Consider the following 24,412-nt stretch of genomic DNA (forward strand, 5'->3'; position numbering starts at 1 on the left):
GTGTATGTAAATCTGAATGTGCCTTTGAATATTATGTTTGGGGAAAATGACATATGAAAATAAAATGATAAGATATTCAGATCTTTAGCCGGAGTTTAAAATAGCCATCCATCAACAATAGCCAAATTATGGAAGGAGCCTAAATGTCCATCAACTGATGAATGGATAAAGAAGATGTGGTTTACATATACAATGGAATACTACTTGGCAGTGAAAAAGAATGAAATCATGCCAATTGCAGCAATGTGGATAGAACTGGAAGGTACTATGCTGAGTGAAATAAGTCAGTCAGAGAAGGACAGGTATCATATGTTTTCACTCATATGTGCATCTTGAGAAACTTGATAGAAGACTATGGGAGAAGGAAAGGGAGAAAAAAATAGTTACAAACAGAGAGAGAGGGAGGCAAACCACAAGAGACTATTAAATATAGAGAACAAACTGAGGGTGGATGGGAGGGAGGAGAGGGGAAAGTGGGTGATGGGCATTGAGGAGGGCACTTGTTGGGTTGAGCACTGGGTGTTATATGTAAGCCAATTTGACAATAAAGTATGTTCATGAAAAATAATAAATAAGTAAAACAAAAAAATAAAATAGCCATCCATTGCAGTGGTGATCCTGTGTAATTCTGTGTCCCTCAAATACTTACTTTGTGTTTACTCTGTACCAAGCCCTGTGCTAGATGCTACAGGAGATAACAGGTATGTGACATAATTTATGTCCTCAAGGTATTTGTGACCAAGCTAGCTGTGAAAAGAACTGATAGAATAGGGTGTTTATTTTCCACACTTGACATGGAAAAATCAAGATAACCTAGAGTGGTAGGAGAATATTTAGAATTTTTAGAGAGCTCTGATATCCTTCCTTCATCTTCCCCAAATCCAGTAGGGTAAGCACAATCGGCCACGTGGCAGTCATTGACAGAGATGTGGACTCAGGCAAGTGAGAAAAACAGGCCTGTAACCCAGACTCTTTACTGCACTGAAAAGACCATGACCTTTCTCTGGAAAACATCATAGTTCTATGTAACACAGTGCTTGGGCTTCATGCTAGTGTTACTACACATGCCCACTGTTAGACAACCATGGAAAACTCTCATGTGGGCTAAAACCAAGGAGTCAGCAGGACTGTGTTCCCTTCTGAAGGCTCTAGGGGAGAATCCTTTACTTGCTGTCTCCAGCTTCTGAAGGCCACCCGCATTCCTTGGCTTGAGGCCCTCCCCTGAATCACTCTGTTTCTGCTCCCATTATCACACATCCTTCTCTGACTCTCTTGCCTCCATTTTTCCCTTAAAAGGATTCTTGTGATTACATCAGGTCCACCCAGATAATTCAGCATAATCTTCTCAAGATATTTAACATAACCATATCTTCAAAATCCCTTTTGCTGTAAAAGGTAACACTGACAGATTTCAGGGATTAGGACATGGGGATCTTTTGGGGGAGAGGGATATTATTCTATCTATCATACTCTAGAAAAAATGATAGGAAAAAGTCTTTGCGACCTTAGGTTGTAAAGAGTCTTTAAAATTCAACACACAAAAATCAATGAATTGGACTTCATAAAAATTAAAAGTTTTCACTCTGTAAATAAAGAATAATTGTTAATAAAATGAAAAGGCAGGGCACAGGCTGGAAGAAACTTTGTGACCTATCTCTATCTCAAGCAGAAGACTTATATCTGGGATCTATAAAGAAGTCTTACAACTCAGTAATAAGACTACAACCCAAGTTTTTTTAATGGGCAAAAAATTTGAACTGATATGAAACCAGAGAAGATGTATAGATGGAAAAATGTGTATGAAAAGATGCTCAACATCATATGTCATTAGGAAAATGCAAATTAAGAACACAATGACAAAAAAAAAAAAAAGAACACAATGAGATACCACTTCAAACCCACTAGGATGGCTGAAATGAACAAAGCTGACTGTCCCAGATGTGGGTGGGGGTGTGGAGCACCTCGCCCCCATATATTGCCAGGGGAGTGTAAAAGGGAGTGGAAAGGAAAGCAGTTTGCTGTTTCTTAAGAAATTAAACATGGAGCCCTTCCATATGATCCAGGCATTCCATTCCTCCATATTTACTCAAGAGAAATGCAAGCACACATCCATACAAAGACGTACAAAAATGTTCACTACAGCTTTACTTGGAAAGCCAAAAACTGGGAGCAACTCAATGTCCATCAGCAGATGGATGGATAAACCAATTGTGCCACCTCTATACAATGAAATGTCACTCATTATCAACACATGCAGCATAGTGACTCTCAAAATAATTGTGCTGAGTGGACAAAGCCAGACAAAAAATATATACTGTGTGATTCCATTTCCATGGAATTCTAGAAAATTCAAAGTAATCTATAGCAGCAGAAAACAGATAAAGATCACCGGGGGGTGGAGGAGAGTGGCCAGGGAGAGTTGAGAGGGGGATGATGAGAAGGAACAAAAAAGCATCAGGTCGCTTTTGGAAGCAAGAGAAAGGTTCATTATCTTGCCTGTGGTCATGGCTTCCCGGATGAATGTAAAAACTTCAATTGTACACTTGCAATATGTACAGTTTATTTTATGTCAACTATACCTCAGTAAAGTTGTAAAAAATTAAAGTAAAAAAAAAAAAGTGAGCGAGAGAGGAAACCAGAGCCTTGGGTTTGGCAATGCAGAGGTCTTTAGGGGCGTCTGCCAGAGTGATTTCTGTGAGTGAGCAGACAGACAGCCAGGCCACGATGAGCAAAGTGATGGGAACTTTTCTGATTCTAGAATTATTGCAGATTGTATATTTCCCCAAATGCTCACTGCAACAAAAAGACATAAAACAAAGCATAACATTCCTTTAAATATATGCTGTTAAGCAAACCATTGCAGAGTTCACACAATAAAGGGAAATCCCTAGGGAAAAAAGGGGGAGGTCAAAAATAATAAAATATGGTGGTAAAAAGAAACCCAAACATACGAGTGGTCACAATAGATGCTCACAGGTTAAACTCTCTGGTTAAAAGTGACTGAAACATTGGGCTTCAAAACCCCAGCTCTATGTTGTTTATGAAAAATACACCTACGGGACATAAATTGAAAACTGAAATAAAAGAATGGGAAAGCATATATGAGGCAAATACCCAAAAGAAAGCTATTGTAGGTCTACTAACATTAGAGAAGATCACATTGAAAGTAAAAACCTTTATAAGGGATGAAGAAGGTTACTATGTAATAATAAAAAGAGCCACTCACTGGGAAGATGTACAATTATAAACTTTTTCATGCACCTACTAACATAGTGCTGAAATATGTAAATCAAAAGATGATAGAGTTAAAAAATAAATTGATAAATGTATCACTACAGTCAGTAATTTTAACGCACTTCTCTTAATAGCATATAAAAAACTGGTCATATTACTGAGGATTTAACAAGGATTTAACAATTCACAAACTTGAGCTAATGAGCACCTGTTAAACCCTGCATGAACCTGTTAGAGAATACACATTCTCTTCGAATATCCATGGAACATTTGTGAAATAAAGCCTTAATATGTATTAGGCCATAAACCCACTTTCAACTAATTTCAAAGAATCAATATCATACAGACCACACTCTCTGATTATAATATAATTAAACAGAAATCAGAAACAAAAAGATAACTAAAACATACATCTAAGTAAACCAGGGGTCAAAGAGCAAATCATAAAGGCAGCTAGAAAAAAAAAATACAGGAGGAAGTTCAAACATCTTACCCTAGTGTTTGAAGCTGCATATAGTTACAAAAACAAGATAATTAAGAGTGCCAAGGCTGTGACAAAAGAAAAAGAGCTTTTCTGCTTAAAAGCATTAAAATTTGACCACCACTCACCCCCCCCCAAAAAAAAAACTTCAAAAAGAATATTTTTGCCTCTAGCTTTAACCCGCAGGCCATCCTTTAGGATAACCCTGGAATTATATGGATCGGTGTTGAGAAATTATTTGAGGATTACTTACGAATCAAGTCAGAAGAAAATATTCTTTTTTCATAAGATTTAGAACCTAATATTCAACCAAATCAAATGCTTTTTTTAAAAAACATACTCTCCATATTTCAGCATTTGTACACTTTAAGGAAAATTAAATCTGCTATTCCAGTGCTCTTCCAGAGACTATGCCAATCTTGTGATCTGGAAAAGTTATATTTTTTTCCCAAAGTCTTTTATTTTTGTTGAGACATAGTGAGATCTCTTGCCAAAATGACCTGGAACTCCAAGAACAGCTTAGCCCTCAACAACACCCAGCCAGGGAGTCTGGTTTCTTGGTAGCAGCCCATCCCCTCCTGGCCCTGTTCTGGGAGGATATGCTGGGCAGAGGTGGGGACAGGAATGAGACCTCTGGTATTTTAGGGTACTCATTGTGCAGGTCTTCAGTCATTTGGAACTTGGGACTTTGAGATTCTCTGGGCCACTATGTGGCCCACTATGAGTATGTCAGGTGATGCATGTGAGTATGCCACTGTAAGTCTGTAAGGTGATGTCAGGCTATGACAGTGCCGAACGAACAGCCCACATGCTCCACGGTCAGAAGGTCAGTCCCAGCTTAATGACACGGTTGGCCAGATGAGTGAATAGAGGTGTTCCCAACGCAGCATTTACTGAGCAAGAGAACGCTGCAGGCCTGTAGCTGGCCTTCTCTCTTCACTTGTTCCCAAAACAGGCCTCTGTGCTTGCCAAGGCATGTTCACATCCCTGTCTTGCTTATCCTCCCCGGGCCATGGGAGGTGCCTGGCACCTGGCACACCCTTGCTGGGGACCCTGGGATCCCTAGCTTCTTAACCCTTCTCTCCCCTGGACCACACAGCAACCACAGGGTCCTCCTTTCCAAATGGTTTGATTTTTAATGTTTCCTCTCCTATTTCCCACTCCTTCCTACTTTGCAACAAATTTGAAACTATAGTATTGTGTTATTCCTGATATTCTGAATCTATCTTGTACCTTAAAAGCCTCACACAGCACATGCTTTGGTGTTCACCTGTTTTTCTCTTCTCAGTTTTGGAGAATTAAAAGCAATTTTACTTTGGGAAATCTCTTAAGACAAGTCCTGAGAAACCATGCTTAGGGAGGGCTGGTTGAGTGAATGGCTTCTGTACAAAACTTGTGTGGAGGCACCTTAGCTACAAGTGAAGCCAAGTGTCTGCCCCACTCCTGGTCCAGGGAGTCTGGGGAGTTTGGTAATTGAACGTTTGGTACAGCATTATCACCAAGTTCAAGGCACTATCTGTATAATACATGCTACAACCACAACCTACGGATGAAGCTCTAAAATACTATGCTGAAAGAAAGAAGCCAGACCCTGAAGAGTACATACGGCATATTCTGGTCATCTGAGAAACTCCAGAAAAGACAGATCTAGTCTGTGAAACAGAAAGTAGGTCACTGGGGCATGGGGGGAAGGGCGTGGGGAATGACTAGGAGGAGGGAGGGGGCTTTTTTGAGAAATAGAAATAGATTTTTATCATGGTGGTAGTTACATGGGTGTCTACATTTGTCAAAATGCATAAATCCATCCACTTTAAATGAATACATATAAATTTATAGCTCAAACAAGTTGATTAAGAAATGTATAATGACATGGGGGGCCTGGGTGGCTCAGTCAGTTGGGTGTCCAACTTCAGCTCAGGTCATGATCTCGTGGTCCATGAGTTCGAGCCCCGCGTCAGGCTCTGTGCTGACAGCTCAGAGCCTGGAGCCTGCTTCCAATTCTGTGTCTCCCTCTCTCCCTCTGGCCTTCCTCCGCCCATGCTCTGTCTCACTCTCTCTCTCAAAAATAAACAAACATTTAAAAAAAAGAAATGTATAACAACAAAAGGAAAATTTGCAAATATTTGCACAGTTCTCTTTTTTCCTTCCTGTTCTCAAAGCTGTTGGGCATTATAATGTCAAAAAAATATGTTTGAAATTCAATAATTCTTATATGTGTGTATATATATATATATATATGTATATATATATATATATATGTATTTTTTTTTTTTTACTCCAGTAAACCTAACTCAGAAAATACTTCTAAATATGAGGCTCTTGACTTTAATCCAGCTGATTATGTAAGAACAAACAACAGAAAGCAAACTTTTATTAATTTGTTATTTCCTGCTGAGAACATTAGACAGAGAGATGCTTTTTGCTGTGACTCACACGACGTATTTATACTTACTTAAACTTCACGTGTTTATTTGGCCTATTCTGACTTTTAATAGCGTTACGTTAACTACGCGCCACATTTTCTCCCTGCCGTTTGGGTTTGGCTTCATCACTTGTTTTCTGTGCTAATAAAAGGTAGCTATTCATATTCATATTTACCTTTCTTTTCTGAGGGGCACATGGGGGACTAATGAGATGTTTCTGAACCTTCCTCCTTCTGACAAAGGCTGGTGCAGTGTAAACGTGTGCAAATATCCTGAGGCCTCATCTCTGACTCCTCTCCTCTTGCCCTTCCAGCCTCCAGAGCCAGATGCACACCCACCCGGTGAAGACAAGATTGAAGATAAGCAGTTCCCCACTTCACCTGCAGAACCAGAGCAACCGGGATGGAGTCAAGAAACAGACCATGATGATTTTGAGACATTGTCCCACCAGAGCGAAAGTCAATCAGACACAAAAACCGACTCCTTTGAAAGTGCTTCCGACACAGAGTCCCTGCCTGGTGGCTTCACAGGGGGAACCTGCCTTCCTCTAAGTGGTACCTCTGTGGACAGAGAAGGACACTGGGGATGCCCTGACATACCAGCAACCAGAGCTCCTCAGGAGCAGCATTCAACTAATGTCCCTGAGCTTGACTCAAAAGAGGAACTAGATTTGTCCCCTGGCTTCAAGGAAGAGTCTTATGAAACTGGGTTCCAAACCTTTGCTGCAGTTGCTGGAGAAGAGAAGACAGAACACTTCCAGGACAGCAGTGTGGCCAGCCTGGAGCAAGAGTCTTTTCTGGCAGGGTCTCCTCACCACACAGAGGGCTGCTCACAGGGCACCACAGGCAGCTACAGTCTCCAGCCAGCAAAGGCAACTGCACAAGTCCTCGGGGGGTTCTCTATTTCTTCTCTTCAGAAATCCAGGTCTGAGAGTTGTCTGGACATCCCAGTGGTCTGGCCCTTCCTTCTCTGGTGCTGTGAACTGGGCCAGAGCTGGCCACATATCCACAGCAGGGCCAGGGGACCAGGGCTACCTTTCAAAGGCCCTGAGCACAGCACAGGCCCTGTGGGAGCCAGAACAAAAAAGGGAAGTACTCTAGGCCCTGAAGAGTACACAGACTTGCTCTGCTTCCAGCCCTGCTCTGATGCCCCTTGCCAGCTTCCTTTAGGGACATCTTGCCTCCTTCATGCCAAGCTTCACCACAGTGCCCCCGAAAATATTAATGACGAGGACAGAACATCCACAGAGCACTGCTGTCAGCACATGAGGACACTGACTAGGGCCCACTCCATAGCAGTGTTTCCCTTAAGATACCCTGAGAATCCTCCAGGGCAGAATTTTGTGAAATTTGGGACTCATTTGAAGGAATGGACTGAAGCAGAACGAGACCCAAGAACACGAAACCCTCTCCACCCTGTCTTCACCCGACTGTCTCCTTTACTTCCTGCTTCCCAGAGGAGGGCCCCTTATTTGCAGGATCAGTATAAACCCAGTGCTCTTAGCTGGAAAAGGGCCTTTCAGGACACACCCTGTGAACATCTCTGGCTGGAAAACCAGTTGGGACAGGATTCTAGATCCTGCCCAGTCTCTTCATGCCTTACTGCGGACTCCGTGAGCTTTAGCACAGAGGAAGTGCCAGTGCCCACAGAGTGCAAGTCGGAACATAGCCCAGAAAACCTACAAGAGGAACCCCAAGGCACTGGCCCTGCACCAAACGATGCTGATGTGAGTGACAGACAAAAGCACCTTCAGGACATTTCTGTTGAGGCAGGAAACCAAACCAGTAATTACGGATCAAAGTACATTCTCAGTGAGAAAAGAAAGCCACCTGTTAGGGCCAAGTTCCCACATCATTCCAGCAATAGCGGGACACAGGTGTGGAACAGAGACTGGATGGGTTGCTGCAAAGTGAGTGATTGTTCAGATACTCCAGAGACCACCCTGAAATCAAGTGCAACAGACACCTCAAAGGAGCTGGAAGATGTGATGGTTCTAGACCCCCAAGGCACAAAAAGTGCCTTGCTGGAATTTTCAGAAACCAGAGCAGCCCCTGTGTCTCCTTGCAGTGGTGGGGATGAGTGCAACCAGGGGCTGGCGGGTGGTGCCTGGCCCTCTCCTGAGGGCCTGAAGCTAGGGCCCAAGGTGGAAACATCTAGGGGCAGGTGCACACTCATCATTGTAGCTGTTGAGCAGAAAGGTCTGCAGGCCACCAGGAGGAAAACAGGTCCTCTTCCAGAAACACTGTCCGAATTTCTGGAGGAAAAACCAGGATCTCCCTGCGGTGCTGGGACGACCTCCTGGGAGTCTCCCAGGGCTGGGAAACCACAAACTTGCGGCAGTGAGTGTGAGCTGCCGGAGGCCAGCAGACTGGCAGACGACGATGGGACTCTTCAGAAGGGGGCCCACGACGCAGAGCTTGCGATAGTTCTGGTCCCCGAAGCTGCCTCGGAAGAGAGGCCCCGGGACAAAGACACTTGTTCCCAGGAGCCTGCCCAGGCCCGGCTGAGCAGGGGTGAGGCTGCCGAAGAGAAACCGCCTGGGGCAAGGTGGATCCCCGGTTTTGGGACACACAGGGCACAGGCTGCTAGGCCTCCCGCCCCCGGGCCTGAAGATGCTCACGGGGCCCAGGGCCTTCACCCCGAGACGGGGAGCCTGGCGGGTGGGACGGAGGCAGCGCAGATGGGTTCGGAAGCCCCAGCCTCTGCCTGCGCCCACGCACCCCCGCCGCCGCCGCCGCAGGGCCAGCCCCGCCGCCCCTGCAAGGCCTTGCAGGAGCCCGGGAAGCGCCGGACGGTTCCCAGAGTGACCTCCCTCAGGAAAGGCAGGTCCGCTTCCGACAGCCCAGGAGTGGAGCCCGGCGCGCAGGGACCCGGGCGTCTGCAGCCCACTCGCCCCGCTCCACCCGGTGCCTCCTTCCCGACCGCGGGTTCTTCGGGCCTTGAGGAACTGCGTGCAGACGGTCGGGGCCCTGCGGCCTATTGGCCGCTAGAAGTGGGCGCGGGCGCAGCTCTGAAGACCATTTCCCGGGGCGCAGGTGGGGAAGCTGCAGGGCTAAGGAAAGGGGACCATGTGGCAACACCAGAGGACCTGGGCAGCAGGACACCGTCCTCAGAAAGGGCTGATGCCAAGAGACTCAAAACTCCAGAGAAAAGGCTCAGGGCAAGACTGGCCTTAGCTCATAAGACCTTTGCAAATTTTTTTGAGTCAAAGGTTTTAGAAAAAGAGAACACTGATGAATGTTGTCCAGGTGCCCTCAAGGGCCGGAAGGAGAAGAGCAGGCCGCGCCAGAGTTCCTGGCGTGCATTTCTGAAAAACAAAGATGTAGAAGCCCCCAAAAGGCCCGCCGTAGTGAGTCTGGTTCCAGGACCGGAAATCTTGAATCTCCTCAGACCCTCTCCCCCAGGGACCAATAGTCACTGTCAGGAGCAGGCAGAAGACAAGGAAAGCTGTGTGTTTGGAGATCACTGGCCACCCCCACATGCTCCCACACCTTTGTCATCCAGCAATTTGGTCTCTCCAGATAACAGGAGAAAAAGTGAACCAACCATCAAATGCACAAGCCCCCAGGAAAGTGGTAGGTACCTAACTTCAGGTATCTTTCCTGAGAAGTCCTGGCTGATGTCACCCACCAGCCCTTGTGCCCAGCAGACTGGGATCAGCCGCACCCTTCCATCCAGCTCTGCCTGTTGCTTGGCATATGGGAGCCAAGGCATGCCCAGCAAACCCATGAGTCCCAAGCCCCGAAACCCCAGGCCTGGTGCTCATCGGGCAGATTTCCACTACCCAGGCAGGAGCAGTGCTGTCTCCATGGTTTCCCTTGGAAGCTACATGGATGTGGATAACAGCTCAGAGGCTTCTGAAAGGCCCAGGACCCCCAAGGCCCCAGCAAGCCTCCTACTTTCTCTGCAAACACTAGACCAGGATGACCAGAAGGAAGAGAGCAGGAAAAGAGGCTGGCATCACCATGGCCTGAGCACAGCACCCTCACTCATGGACCTTCCTGGGACTGAGGTGAGTTCCCTGTGATTCGCACCAACCTCTAAATGCAAGAAGCTACATGGTAAATGTTCCGAAGTGAGGGGAGAGGTGAAGCAAGAAGGCCAGTCTGCCTTCTGTGGGGAGGGCACCACTCACACTCCCAGATGGCCCAACCCTAATCAACACAGTGTGTGACCAATTTCTGGGAGTAAACTAAGTAAATAGCAATCTAACAAATAAGAACTGGCATTTCGCTATAATTCTGTGTTTCTGGCTTTTTGTTTGTTTGTTTTTTTTTTTTCCTTGATAAATCCAGCTGTTTAAATTCCTTTTTCTTCCAGCTACCTATTGATAGTCTTTGCCCACCAGGTGTTCGATGCAGGCTTTTTTTGTGTCTGCCTTCATCCTTCCCCACTGTGAAATTTTTAAAAAAGAAATTTCCCTATGTTGTCTTCTAGTATTTTTAATATGTTTATTTTTAAAATTTAGCTATAATACAATTGAATATGTTTCAGTATAAAGAGATAGTTGGTGCTTCTGAATTTCCACAGGTGCTCAATAAATGTTAGTTCCTATCCCTCTTTGCCTTTCAAATCTTACCGGAGGAGAGGGAAGGCCTAGTGTGCTTGCATATCAAAACACGTAGGAAGACAAGAGAGTACACAGGAATGGGAAGGGGAGAAGATCTTTGAAGTCTGCTCTCTGGATGAGTCCTGAGCAATCACGGAACTTGAAACTCAACGTGGATATATGAAGGCTCCCTCTTGTGGCTGCTTCTGGGAGAGCAGGCAGTGATGGTTGGAGTAATTAACAAGGAATTCAGTCCGCATTCCCGTTTCTGCCTTCCACAGTGAGTGCATTTAAGGAGCAAGAGTTTTTATTCCAATACCATAAGACAACCATTCTTAATATTTGTTAAATTTTCTTCCAGCTTCTTTTCTGTAAATAAGTTTTATATATTTAACATGGTTGTGATAATGCCGTCTAGAGAGGCCTTAGCTTTCTATGATTTTGCATCCTACAGTTTGTTTACTGAAAGCTCTTTTAAGGGAGAAATTCAGAAGTCATACAGAAAGACACAATGCACAAATGTATACATAATATACTGTCATAAAGCAAAAGCTGAATAACCTTCACCCACCAAGAAACACATTACCAGCCCCCAGCCCTTCCTGCTCAGCATGTCCTTCTCTCCGGCCCTAACCACTGCCAACTTTTATGGTGTTCACTTTCCTTGCCTTTTGTTATAATTTTACTACTTAACTTTACACCCCTGAACAACATAGTTTATTTTTGCCTGTTTTTGAACTTTATGTAAATAAAACCTTATGAATTCCTTTAAACCTATCCATTCTATTGTCTGCTTTCTTTAGCTCTAATTATGTTAAGACTCATCCTTAACGCTGTGTATCTAATGTTCTTTCATTGTCATTGTTATACAGAATTACTTTGAATTAGCACATGACCCTGTGTTTGTTAGTCAGCTACTTCAGGGCTTTTTCCAGTTTGGTGTATCATGATTAGGGCTTCTTGGATTGTTCATGCCCAGGTGCGTACTGCACAGGCACATGCATTTCTGCCTGGTGCATTATGAGGAGTGGGATAGCTGGGTCATTGGGGGGTGCAGATCGTCAGCTTTATTAGATACTGTCAAATATTTTTCCAAAGTGATTATGCCAATTTATACTCCTTCCTTTAAGAGTTTCTTTTGCTCCATATTCTCATCAGCATTTGTTTGGTATTGTCAGTCTTGCTAATGTTAGCCATTCTGCTAGGTGGGTAGAAATATCTTGTTGTGGTCTTAACTTTGCATTTCCTTTATGTCTAAAGAGGCTGAGCATTCTTTATATGCTTTCTGACAATTTGGATATCCTGTTTGAGGACATGTCTGACCTAATCTCTTGCCCATTTGTCTTTGAGGTTGCCTTTTTCTTACTAATGGTGTATATTCTGGATATAAGCCCATTGTTGATTAAATGTGCCACAAATATAATTTCCCACTCCATGGCTTATCTTTTTCCTCAGTAATGGTATCTTTTGATGAGCAGAAGTTCTTAATTTTAATCATTTCAAGTATATCCATATTTTCTCTATCCCAAAGTCATGGATAGAATCCCCTAAATCACTTTTATGAAAAATTTCCTGGTCTTTTTTTTTTTTTTTTGTATATGTCTGTGAGATGCCTAAAACGGGCTTTTGTGTTCTGTTGGTCGGCTTGTCCACCCTTGTGCCCATTCAGTGTCTCATCACCGTAGTAGCCGTATAGGAAGTGCTGCTGCCAGCTGATCAGATCCTCCCACCTGTTTCTTCAGTATGATGAACACGTACTGAGTGCCAGCCACCTACCAAGCCATATTCTAGGTGCTGTGGATACAATGTGGAAGAATATATAAAGATCTCTGTCCTCAAAAGAGGGGCAGGCATGGTGGGAGTAAATAAATAATTGAGGAAATAAGATTATTTCATATATTGAAGAGACTGTTAAAAAATGAAAATGTAATTAAGATATTCACAAGGTTAATGGGATAGAGAGTTAGGGGCTGTGAGGCTGGGCCTCCCTTACCTTGCAGGTTTGGAGTCTAACAGTTGAGCCAAGACTTGGGTCATGAGGAACCAGAAAAGGGGGCCTTTTAGGCCAAGCCCAACATTTCAGTGATGTGGAAGATTTCCCTTGCCTACACACTGCCATATAATTTAACCCTCTATAATGTCACCTCACACCTGAGAAACCACAGCATGTTTGTGTGTCTATATGATGGAAAACAGGAGGAGGCAGTCTTCGGGTGTGAAGGTGCCCTTTACTCATAGAGATTTCTTCCCCCCACCTTTTTTTTTCCTGAGACAGCTTTTCTTTTTTTAACTTTTTATTTAAATTTTAGTTAGTTGGGGAGCCTGGGTGGCTAAGTTGGTTAAGCATGTGACTTCGGCTCAGATCTTATAGCTCTAGAGTTCAAGCCCCATGTTGGGCTCTGTGCTGACAGCTCAGAGCCTGCAGTCTGCTTCGGATTCTGTCTCCCTCTCTCTCTACCCCTCCCCCATTCATGCACTGCCTCTCTCTCTCTCTCTCTCTCTCTCTCTCTCTCAAATATAAATTAATGTTAATTTTTTAAAATAAATTTTAGTTAACATACAGTGCAATATTGGTTTCAGGAGTAGAATTCAGTGATTCATCACTTACATACAACACCCACTGCTCATCTTAAGTGCCCTCCTTAGTATACATCATCCATCTAGCCCATCCCCCACCCACCTCCTATGGGAAGGAAGAAAAAAAGGGGGATAGAGGGAGATTTGTTCCTTTTTTAATTCAGGTTTAGCGGCAAAGAATGTATGATTCTAGGGAAAGCAAGCTCAGCATCTTATCTATAATCTTATTTGTGCACACAAGGGTTTGCACCCCTGGCTAAGGGGGCTTAGGAAGAAGACCAAGACCAAGAGGGAGCAAGATGAGAAAGAACTGTGGATGTGTGAGAAAAATGGGGAAAAGCTAGAAGTTTTGAACACCTGTGCGTGTATGATTCCCACTCTGTTACCTCCTAACCCTGAACCTTGCTGTAAGACCTCTGTTTTTGTATCTGCAAGGGTTGCATGAGGGGATCTCTTAGGCCTCTGCTAGATATTCATAAATATCAACTTTATGAATGGATGGTGGATAGTTTTCCTGACCTTCCCTCCATAGTCTTCTCTGATTTTGATAGCAAGGATCCAAGGTACTGCTTCTACTTAGATATTTTTAAATGGGGTCTGGAAGAGGGAACATTGTGAACATTTTCTAACCTTTCTGATGGGACTATAAAACAGTACAATTACTCTGGAAATAAAGGTTTGGCAATTTCTAATGAAACAAAACCTGGGTTTACCATACAACCCCACAATTTCCCCCTTGTACATTTATCTCAGGGAAACAAAACTTAGTTTACACATGAACCTACAAATAAATGTTCACAGCAGCTTTATAGCCCCCAAACTGGAAACAACCTAGATGTCTTTCTGTAGGTAAATGGTTAGTTAACACATGGTTTGGTTTTTTTAATGTTTATTTATTTTTGAAAGAGAGCAAGAGAGAGAGAGAGAGAGAGAGGAGACAGAACATGAGTGGGGGAGGCAGAGAGAGAGGGAGACACAGAATCCTGAGCTGGCTCCAGGCTCTCAGCTGTCAGCATAGAGCCATGGTTAACAAACTGTGGTACATCCCTAAAATATGAACACATGTAACAACTTTGACACATGTAACAACTTTGATGGATTTCAAGGGAATTATACTGAGCGAAAAGAAAAGCCAATAACAAAAGGTTATGGACTACAGGAGTCCATTTATACAACATTCTTAACAATGAAAAATGTATAGAGATGAAGAACACATTAGTTGTTGCCAGAGGTTGGGGGGAGAGTGGTGGGTGAGATTATAAAAAGCAGCAAAAGGATCCTGAAGTGCTGACTCTGTTCCATATCTTGGCTGTGGTGGTAGGTGCCTGAACCTACGTAAGTGATAAAACTGCACAGAACTACATATACACACACATGCGCACACACATGCACCCCACACACAGAAATAACTGCAAGGAAAACTAGGTAATCTGAGTAAGATCTGTGGTTTGTGTCAATATCCTGGTTGAATATTGTAATATTCTATAAAATGTTACCATTATGAGAATCTGAGTACAAAGTACAGGGGATCTCTCTACTTCTTATGTCTGCATGTATCTACAATTATATCAAAATTAAAAGTTTAATTAGAGAAAAGCACATTTATATCATTAGTTTAATGGCTGCATGCTATTCAACTGTATATACTCATTACAATTCTTAATCAATTCTCTGTTGATTTAAACATTTAGGTAGTTTACCACTTTTTAACCCATAAATAATGCTATATTGAACATCTTTGCAGATAAGTTATTCAGAATGTATTATTCTCTCTTTTTTATCCCATTTTTAAAAATTATCAAAATTATGCATGCACATGGTTATAAAATCACAAGGTACTTAGATAATGCTTCTCAAACATTAAAGTGCATATAAGTCACCAGGGCTCATTGGGGCGCAGGTGCTGATTCAGGTGTTTGGGACACCATTCTGACAAGTGTCCAGGTGCTGTGACAGCTGGTCCTCCCCCTCACTGGCGGTAGTGAAAGGTCAGAAGACTTCCTTTGAAAATGACAGCCACCTGGCCCATCCTTACCCTGCCCAGAGACAACCAAGTTAGGTTTTAATGGTAATTTCAAACTGCCATGTTGATTTATTATTTTAAAATATTATCTATTAACTTCCAGTTATGATAGTCATGAAGATTCCGCATCTTGCATTCCATCCCCCCTCCATTCCCATCTTCCTATACCTTCTTTCCCAACATACATTTAAGTCCATAACAAGTGATTATATCATTATGGATATGAAGATATTCTTCAATGTAAAGCGAAGCAGTGGACTACAGTGACATTTCTTATGTGTTTTTTTCTATAGTTAATAATTACTGCATTTTTCATATGTGTGGTTTTCTATAAATCTATCCTTAAATTTAACTATGAGATCACTTATAAACTATTTTCTAAATATTCCAACACATCAGCATTCTATCAAGTCTCTACTTTCTCCTCGAGACCTTCCTTCCAGAACTTTCTGACCTCCTGCCGTAAGTTGGACTAGTTGTTCCCAAGATACAGCTTTCTCCTCTGGTTTCCTGTTTCTTGGATCCTGAGGCTTCCTTTAGTCCTTTATTGTGTTCAAGAACATCCCTCATTAGCCTCCTAAGAATTTTAGGGTTCTCTCTTTTATCCCTAGTAATGAAATTTCTTAGCAATTGTTCTGGAAGTGAGTTTCTTTTTATTCATTGTGGTAAACATTCAGTGTACCCTTTGAACCTGGAGACTCTTAACCTTCAGTACTGGGAAAATATATATAAGATTTATTTGATAATTTTGTTCTCTCCTTTTCACCTGGGACTCCTGTTAGAGGTTGTAACTCCTTTATAAGGCTTTAATATTCTTAACATTTCTGTGAATGGTATCTCTACATCTTTGTTTTATTTTGGGGGGGTAGAGGAGAGATTTTCTCAGGTATATTTCCAACCCTCCTATTGAATATTTTCATTGTCCTCTAAATTTTATTTTGTAATAAAAGTGACTTTTTTCTGGTTGTATGAATAATACATGCTCATTATAAAGAACTCCAACAATATATAAAAATAGAACATAAAAATTCTCTGTAATCCTCCCACTTTGTTGTAATCAGCCCAATATTTTGGTGACCATCATTTTATTCTTCAATTTATGCAAACACACTCAAAGTCACATATACAATTTGTTACAAACAGGGTATCACTCTTGCTGTTGTGGTTTTTTTCGAGAGAGAGGGCGCAAGTGAGCAAGAGAGAGAGGGTGGGTGGGGAAAGTGAGGCTTACCTGGGGTTCATGTTCACTTGAAGCGGGGCACAAGTTCACCAGAAGAGGTTCACGAGCTCACCAGAAGCAGGGCTTGAGCTCACCAGATATGGAGACTTGAACTCATGAACTGTGAGAGCATGACCTGAGCCAAAGTCAGATGCTTAATGACTGAGCCACCCAGGCACCCACACTCTTGCTGTTTTTAATCATAGAGATGTTACCACTGTCCTTCTAACCTCCTCAGCATCACCTCATTGTGGTCCCCCATTAGCCCATGCCTCCAACCTAGTGACTGACATTCTATATTTTCTCCATACTCTTTTTTTTTAATGTTTATTTTATTTTTGAGAGAGAGAGAGAGTATGAGTGGACAAGGGGCAGAGAGAGAGGCGGACAGAGAACCCTGAAGTGGGCTCTGCACTGACAGCTTTGGTGCTGACAGCAGGGCTTGAACTCACAAACCGGAAGATCCTGACCTGAGCTGAAGTCAGACACTCAACCTACTGAGCCACCCAGGTGCCCTTATTTCTCCATACTCTTATAATCATATATAAATACATACTTGTACATGTGCATACACACCTATATAAACACCCTTTCCTGTATCTTATCCTTAACAACATTCATGGAAATGTTCCCAAGTTACTTGAAATTATAAGTAATGGGGCTGCATAATATTCCATGCTGTAAAGGTCTCAAAATTTGCTCCTCATTTCACCCATAGATAGCTACACACGTTTCCAGTTTCATTTAGTAAACACCATTTTATATATATAACTTTATAGATTAGTACATTTTAGTGGATAGAGTCTTGAGTGGAATTGCCAAAGATTATAAGCATTTTTACACTTTAATTGATTCCAGATTGTCTTCCAAAAAGGCTACAATATTTCATATTTCCAGTAGCATTTTACACTGCCCCACATCTCCATCAGTAATGAATATTATAATCTTATAGTTTTTGTTTTGGTTTGGTATTGTTGCTATTGTTTTAAAACTTAATTTAATTGTTTTAATTTTTGTTAGCACATATTTACTTAACTAGATTTGCTTTTTCTTGTTCCCTCTTGCTCTTTTTTAAACTTTTTATTTTAAAATAATTATAGACTCACAGGAAGTTGAGAAATAATACAGAGAGATCCAGGGTACCCTTCATCTAGTTCCCCAAGTGTAACACTGTATGTAACTGTAGAATAATATCAAAGCCAGCAACTGACATTGGTAGGATGCTTGAGTGACTCTGTCATCTTATCACACGTGTGGTTTATGTGACTACCACCATGAGCAAGATAGAGACTGTTCCATTACCCTGGTGCTACATTCCTCTACAGTCACATCCTTCCTCCCCTTCCCTGACTACTTGCAACCATGAATCTGAACTCCAGCTCTACTATTTTGCCATTTCAAAAATGTTACCTTTAGAGATTGGCCTCTTTCACTCAACATAAATCCACTGATTTTTTTTAAGCTGTTGTGTATATCCATAGTTCATACCTTTTTATTGCTGAATACTATTCCATGGTGTGGCTTTACCATATCTTCCTTAACCAATTACCTGTGGAAGGACATTTGTGCTGTTTCCAGTTTGGGGCTATTGCAAGTAAAGTTCCTATAAACATTCAAGAACAGGTTCTTGAGTGGACAAAAGTTTTCATTTCTCTGGGATAAATCCCCATCAGTGTGGTTGTTGAGTTGTATGGCAGGTATATTTTTAGTTTTTTAAGAAAGTGCCAAATTCTTCCAGAGTGGCTATACCATTTTTACATTTCCACCATCAATGTATGAGAGATCCAATTTTCTGCATCCTCAACCAACGTTTGAAATTTTAGATGTTTTTCATTTTATGCGTGCTAGTAAGCATGTGGTAATATCTCATTGTGATTATGATTTACATTTCCCTAAGGGCTAGTGATGTTGAACATCTTTCATGTGCTTATTTGCTATCTTAGTCAGCTCAGGCTGCTGTTAAAAAAATACCACAAACTGGGTAGCCTAAAATTTATTTATTTCTCACAGTTCTGGAGACTGGGAAATCCACAATCAGGTACTGGCAGATTTGGTGTCCACTTCATAGATGACCTTCTGCTCACTGTAATGTCACAGGCAAGAAGGAACAGGGTGCTTTCTGGGGCCTCTCTTACAAGGGCACTAATCCCATTCAAGAGGGTCTGCCCTCAAGGACTAATCACTTCCAAAGGCCCCACCTCCCTATACCATCACGTTGAGGGTTAGGATTTCAACATGTAAATTTTGGGAGGACAGACGTTCAGTCTGTAGCACTTGCCATGTATATATCTTCTTCAGTGAAATGTCCCTTCCTGTGTTCCTCATTCTCTAACCGAATTGTTACTTTTTACAGTGGAGTATTGAGAGTTCTTTTTTAAAAATGAGATAGACTTGACATAACATTGCATAAGTTTAACATGTATAATGTGTTGATTTGATGGAATTATATATTGCAATATGGTTACCAGCCCTAGCTAACATCTCTATCATGTCACATAATTTTCATTTATTTTTGTGATGAGAAAATTTAAGATCTTGTCTCTCAGCAACTTTGAAGTTTATAATACAGTAACCACTGTGCTGTGCATTAGATCTCCAGGATTATTCATCTACCAGGTACAAGTTTTTACCCTGTAACAACATCACCCAATTCTCCTACTCTCCAGCCCCGGGTAACCACTGTTCTGCTGGTTATTGGAACATTAAAGTGATCCTTGGGAATGTTATTTTCCTTTAATTTTTCACATTCTGTGAAGTTTTACATTGCTGTCTTCAAATTGACTTACTGCCTTCAGGACAGAAATACCTGCTATTAGCTCTGCTGGTGATTCTGAGGCTTTCTCAGACCTGGTATTAACCCGTTTCATCCTTCTTATCCCCTCTTCTGGTAATTTCTTAAGTTTATATGCCTTCTACATCCTGCAAAGCACCAGCCCGGGTGTGACAGTCTCCTTTTTGTTTTCCAGAAGGTGTTGCCAAAACTCAAGCTTGGGTTCTGTCCCTTGCCTACAGACTGAACTTGTTTTCTACATGTGCTCAGTAGCCACTTTTTCCACCCTTTTTATTTCAGCCTACCTATATCATTACCTCTGAAATGAGTTTCTTACAGTGCACATACACTTGGTTATATCATCTACTTTGCCCTTCTCCACTTGTAATCGGTCTTTTAACCATATACTATTGACCATTTATGTTTAAAATTTTTATTTTTTGTCTTCTGTTTATTGTTTCTATGTTCTTTTTCTCTCAGTCCTATGGGTTACTTGAGTATTTTTGAGAATTCCATTTTTATGTATGTATAGCATATTTTAATCTCTTTTTATAATTTTTTTGGTGGTTGGCTAGGTGTTACACTGTATATATACAATTTTAAATATGACTGGTGTGCACATTTTGCAGTTCAAGTAAAGCATAGAAACCTTACCTACCTTTGCCCTCTGCTGTTTATAATATAATTATCTTAAATATTTTCTCTAAATATACTGTGAACCACCTCAGGTAATGTTATAACTTTTGCTCCAGATATCAAAACATAATTTGGAAATCTCAAGACGAGAAAGAATGTCTGTTATATTTACCTATGCTTTTACTGTTTACATAGTTGTTTTTCTTTCCTGATGTTTGTTGCAAGATTCTAACTTTTACCATCTGTTTCAATACTTTCTTTAGACATTTTTTAATTGAAATATAGTTGACATACAATATTAGTTTAAAGCAGACAACAGAGTGACTTGACAATTATACACATTATGAAATTGTCACAACAACAAGTGCAGTTCCCATCTGTCACCATACAAAGTTATTACAACATTATTGATGTCCCCTACACTGTACTTTTTATCCCCAGGGTCTATTTATTTTATAACTAGAAGTTTGTACCTCTTAACCCTCTTCACCTGTTTCCCCCATCCTCCCATCCTCTCTTCTCTGGTAATCACCAGTTCTATGTATTTCTAAGTCTATTTTTAGTGTTTTGTTTGTTCATTTGTTTTTTTAACTCCACAAATACATAAATTATATCATGTGGCATTTGTCTTTGTCTAACTTTAACTTTAACTATAACACCCTCTAAGTCCATCCATGTTGTCATGAATGGCAAGATTTCATTCTTTTTTAAGGTTGGGTAATATTCTATCGTGCATATACACCACATCTTCTTTATCATTCACTTATGGATGATACTTGGACTGCTTTTGTATCTTGGCTATTGTAAATAATACCACAGTAAACAGGGGTGCATATTTATTTTCAAATTAGTGTTTTCATTTTCTTCAGTTAAATACTCAGAAGTGAAATTACTGAATCATATACTATTTCTATTTTTAATTTTTTGAGGAAAAAAATGTCCATGTGACTGCACTAATTTATGTTCCCACTAACACTGTACAAGGGTTCCCTTTACTCCACATCTTTTTTTAAGAAAATTTTTTTGCTTTTTAAAATTTTTTTATGTATTTTTTTCATCTCTCTGAACATGAGCTTTATTTTTTTTTTTTTAATTTACATCCAAGTTAGCATATAGTGCAACAAAGATTTCAGGAGTAGGTTCCAGTGATTCATCCCCTATGTATAACTCTGGTGATCATCCCAATAAGTGTCTTCTTTCATGCCTTTTTCCTATTTAGCCCATCCTCCCTCCAATAGCCCCTCCAACAACCCTCTGTTTGTTCTCTATATTTAAGAGTCCCTTATGTTTTGTCCCCTCCCTGTTTTTATATTATTTTTGCTTCCCTTCCCTTATGTTCATCTGTTTGGTATCTTAAATTCCTCATATGAGTGAAGTCACATGATTCTGTCTTTCTCTAATTTCACTTAGCATAATGCCCTCTAGTTCCATTCTTGTAGTTGCAAATGGCAAGATTTCATTCTTTTTGATTGCCAAGTTACTATATGTGTGGGGGGGATGGGGGAGGGGGTTGTATACCACATCTTCTTTACCCATTCATCTGTCAATGGACAGTTGGACTGTTTCCATACTATGGTTATTATTGATAGTACTGCTATAAACATTGGGTTGCATGTGCCCCTTCAAAACAGCACACCTATATCCCTTGGATAATACCTACTAGTGCAATTACTGGGTCATAGGGTAGTTCTATTTTTAACTTTTTGAGGAACCTCCATACTGTTTTCCAGAGTGACTGCACCAGTTTGCATTCCCACCAGCAGTGCAAAAGAGATCCTCTTTCTTTGCATCCTCACCAACATCCGTTGTTGCCTGAGTTATTAAATTTAGCCATTCTGACTGGTGTGAGGTGGTATCTCATTGTGGTTTAAATTCGTATTTCTCTGATGATGAGTGATGTTGAGCATTTTCTTCATATGTCTGTTAGCCATCTGGATGTCTTCTTTGGAGAAGTGTCTAATCATGTCTTTTGCCCATTTCTTCACTGGATTATTTGTTTTTTGGGTATTGAGTTTGGTAAATTCTTTACAGATTTTGGATACTAGTCCTTTATCTGATATGTCATTTGCAAATATCTTCTCCCATTCTGTCAGTTTCCTTTTAGTTTTGCTGATTGTTTCCTTTGCTGTTCAGAAGCTATTTATTTTGATGAGATCCCAATAGTTCGTTTTTGCTTTTGTTTTCCTTGCCTCCAGAGATGTGTTGAGTAAGAAGTTGCTGTGGCCAAGATCAAAGAGGTTTTGCCTGCTTTCTCCTAGAGGATTTTGATGGCTTCCTGTCTTACATTTAGGTCTTTCATCCATTTTGAGTTTATTTTTGTGTATGGTATAAGAAAGTGGTCCAGGTTCGTTTTTCTGCATGTCACTGTCCAGTTTCCCAGCACCATTTGCTGAAGAGACTGTCTTTATTCCATTGGATATTCTTTCCTGTTTTGTCAGAGATGAGTTGGCCATACATTTGTGGGTCCATTTCTGAGTTCTCTATTCTGTTCCATTGATCTGAGTGTCTGTTTTTTGTGCCAGTACCATGCTGTCTTGATGATTACAGCTTTGTAATACATCTTGAAGTCCGGGAGTGTAATGCCTCCAGGTTCAGTTTTCTTTTTCAAGATTGCTTTGGCATTCGGAGTCCTTTCTGGTTCCATACAAATTTTAGGATTGTTCTAGCTCTGAAGAATGCTGGTGTTATTTTGATAGGGGTTGCACTGAATACGTAGATTCCTTTGGATAGTATCAACAGTTTAACAATAATTGTTCTTCCTATCCAGGACCATGGAATCTTTTTCCATTTATTTGTGTCTTCTTCAATTTCTTTCATAAGCTTTGTATAGTTTTCAGTGTATAGATTTTTCACTTCTTTTGTTAGGTTTATTCCTAGGTATTTTATGGGTTTTGGTGCAATAGTAAATGGGATCAGTTCCTTGATTTCTCTATCTGTTGCTTCATTATTGGTGTATAGGAATGCAACCGATTTCTGTGCATTGATTTTATATCCTGTGACTTTGCTGAATTCATGGATCAGTTCTAGCAGTTTTTTGGTAGAATCTTTTGCATTTTCCATATAGAGTATCATGTCATCTGTGAAGAGTGAAAGTTTGACCTCCTTCTGGCTGACTTGATGCCTTTTACTCCTTTGTGTTGTCTGACTGCTGAGGCTAAGACTTCCAATGCTATGTTGAATAACAGTGGTGAGAGTGGGCATCTCTGTCTTGTTCCTGACCTTAGGGGGAAAGCTCACCCATTGAGGATGATATTAGCAGCAAGTCTTTCATTTATGGCTTTTATGATCTTGACTTATGATCCTTCTATCCCTACTTTCTTGACCCTTGAAGAAAGGATGCTGTGTTTTGTCAAATGCTTTCTCTGCATCTGTTGAGAGGATCATGTTTTTGTCCTTTCTTTTTTTTTTTTTTAATTTTTTTTTTCAACGTTTTTTATTTATTTTTGGGACAGAGAGAGACAGGGCATGAACGGGGGAGGGGCAGAGAGAGAGGGAGACACAGAATCGGAAACAGGCTCCAGGCTCTGAGCCATCAGCCCAGAGCCTGACGCGGGGCTCGAACTCACGGACCGCGAGATGATGATGACCTGGCTGAAGTCGGACGCTTAACCGACTGCGCCACCCAGGCGCCCCTTGTCCTTTCTTTTATTGATGTGATGTATCACATTGATTGTTTTGTGGATATTGAACCAGCCCTGCATACTAGATATAAATCCTGCTTGGTCATGGTGAATAATTCTTTTACTGTATTGTTGGATCTAGCTGGCTAGTATCTTGTTGAGGATTTTTGCATCCATGTTGATAAGGAAAATTGGTCTGTAGTTCTCCTTTTTAGGGGGTCTTTGTCTGGTTTAGGAATCAAGGTAATGCTGGCTTCATAGAGTGAGTTTGGAAATTTTTCTTCCATTTCAAATTTTTTTGGAACAGCTTCAAAAGTATAGGTGTTAACTCTTCTTTAAATGTTTGGTAGAACTCCCCTGGAAAGCCATCAAGCCCTGGACTCTTGTTTTATGGGAGATTTTTGATTACTAACTTGATTTCTTTACTGGTTATGGGTCCATTCAGTTTTTCTATTTCTTCTTATTTCAGTTTTGGTAGTTTATATGTTTCTAGAAATTATCCATTTCTTCCAGATTGTGTATTTTATTGGTGCATAATTGCTCATAATAGTCTTTTATTATTTGTATTTCTGCTGTGTTGGTTGTGATCTCTCCTCTTCCATTCTTGATTTTATTTATTTGGGTCCTTTCCTTTTTCTTTTTGATCAAACTGGCTACGGGGTTATCAATTTTCTTAATTCTTTCAAAGAACCAGCTTCTGGTTTCATTGATCAGTTCTACTGTTTTTTTTGGTTTTGATAGCATTGATTTCTGCTCTAAAATTTATTATTTCCTGTCTTGTGCTGGTTTGGGGTTTTATTTGCTGTTCTTTTTTTAGCTCTTTAAGGTGTAAGATTAGGTTGTCTATCTGAAACCTTTCTTTCTTCTTTAGGAAGGCCTG

At 41.0% G+C, this 24,412-nt stretch overlaps 1 protein-coding gene across 1 annotated transcript in view; it reads left to right on the forward strand.

The window, feature by feature from the left end:
• Nucleotides 1-24,412, forward strand: part of LOC122225973 — a 249,376-nt gene that overhangs the window by 68,629 nt on the left and 156,335 nt on the right. The window contains exon 4 of the mRNA XM_042948654.1: nucleotides 6,452-10,150. Within this exon, the coding sequence (XP_042804588.1) occupies nucleotides 6,452-10,150 (3,699 nt within the window). The remainder of the gene's footprint in view (nucleotides 1-6,451; nucleotides 10,151-24,412) is intronic.

Source organism: Panthera leo, chromosome C1 (assembly GCF_018350215.1).
Source record: "Panthera leo isolate Ple1 chromosome C1, P.leo_Ple1_pat1.1, whole genome shotgun sequence".
In the NCBI taxonomy this organism is placed as follows: Eukaryota; Metazoa; Chordata; class Mammalia; order Carnivora; family Felidae; genus Panthera; species Panthera leo.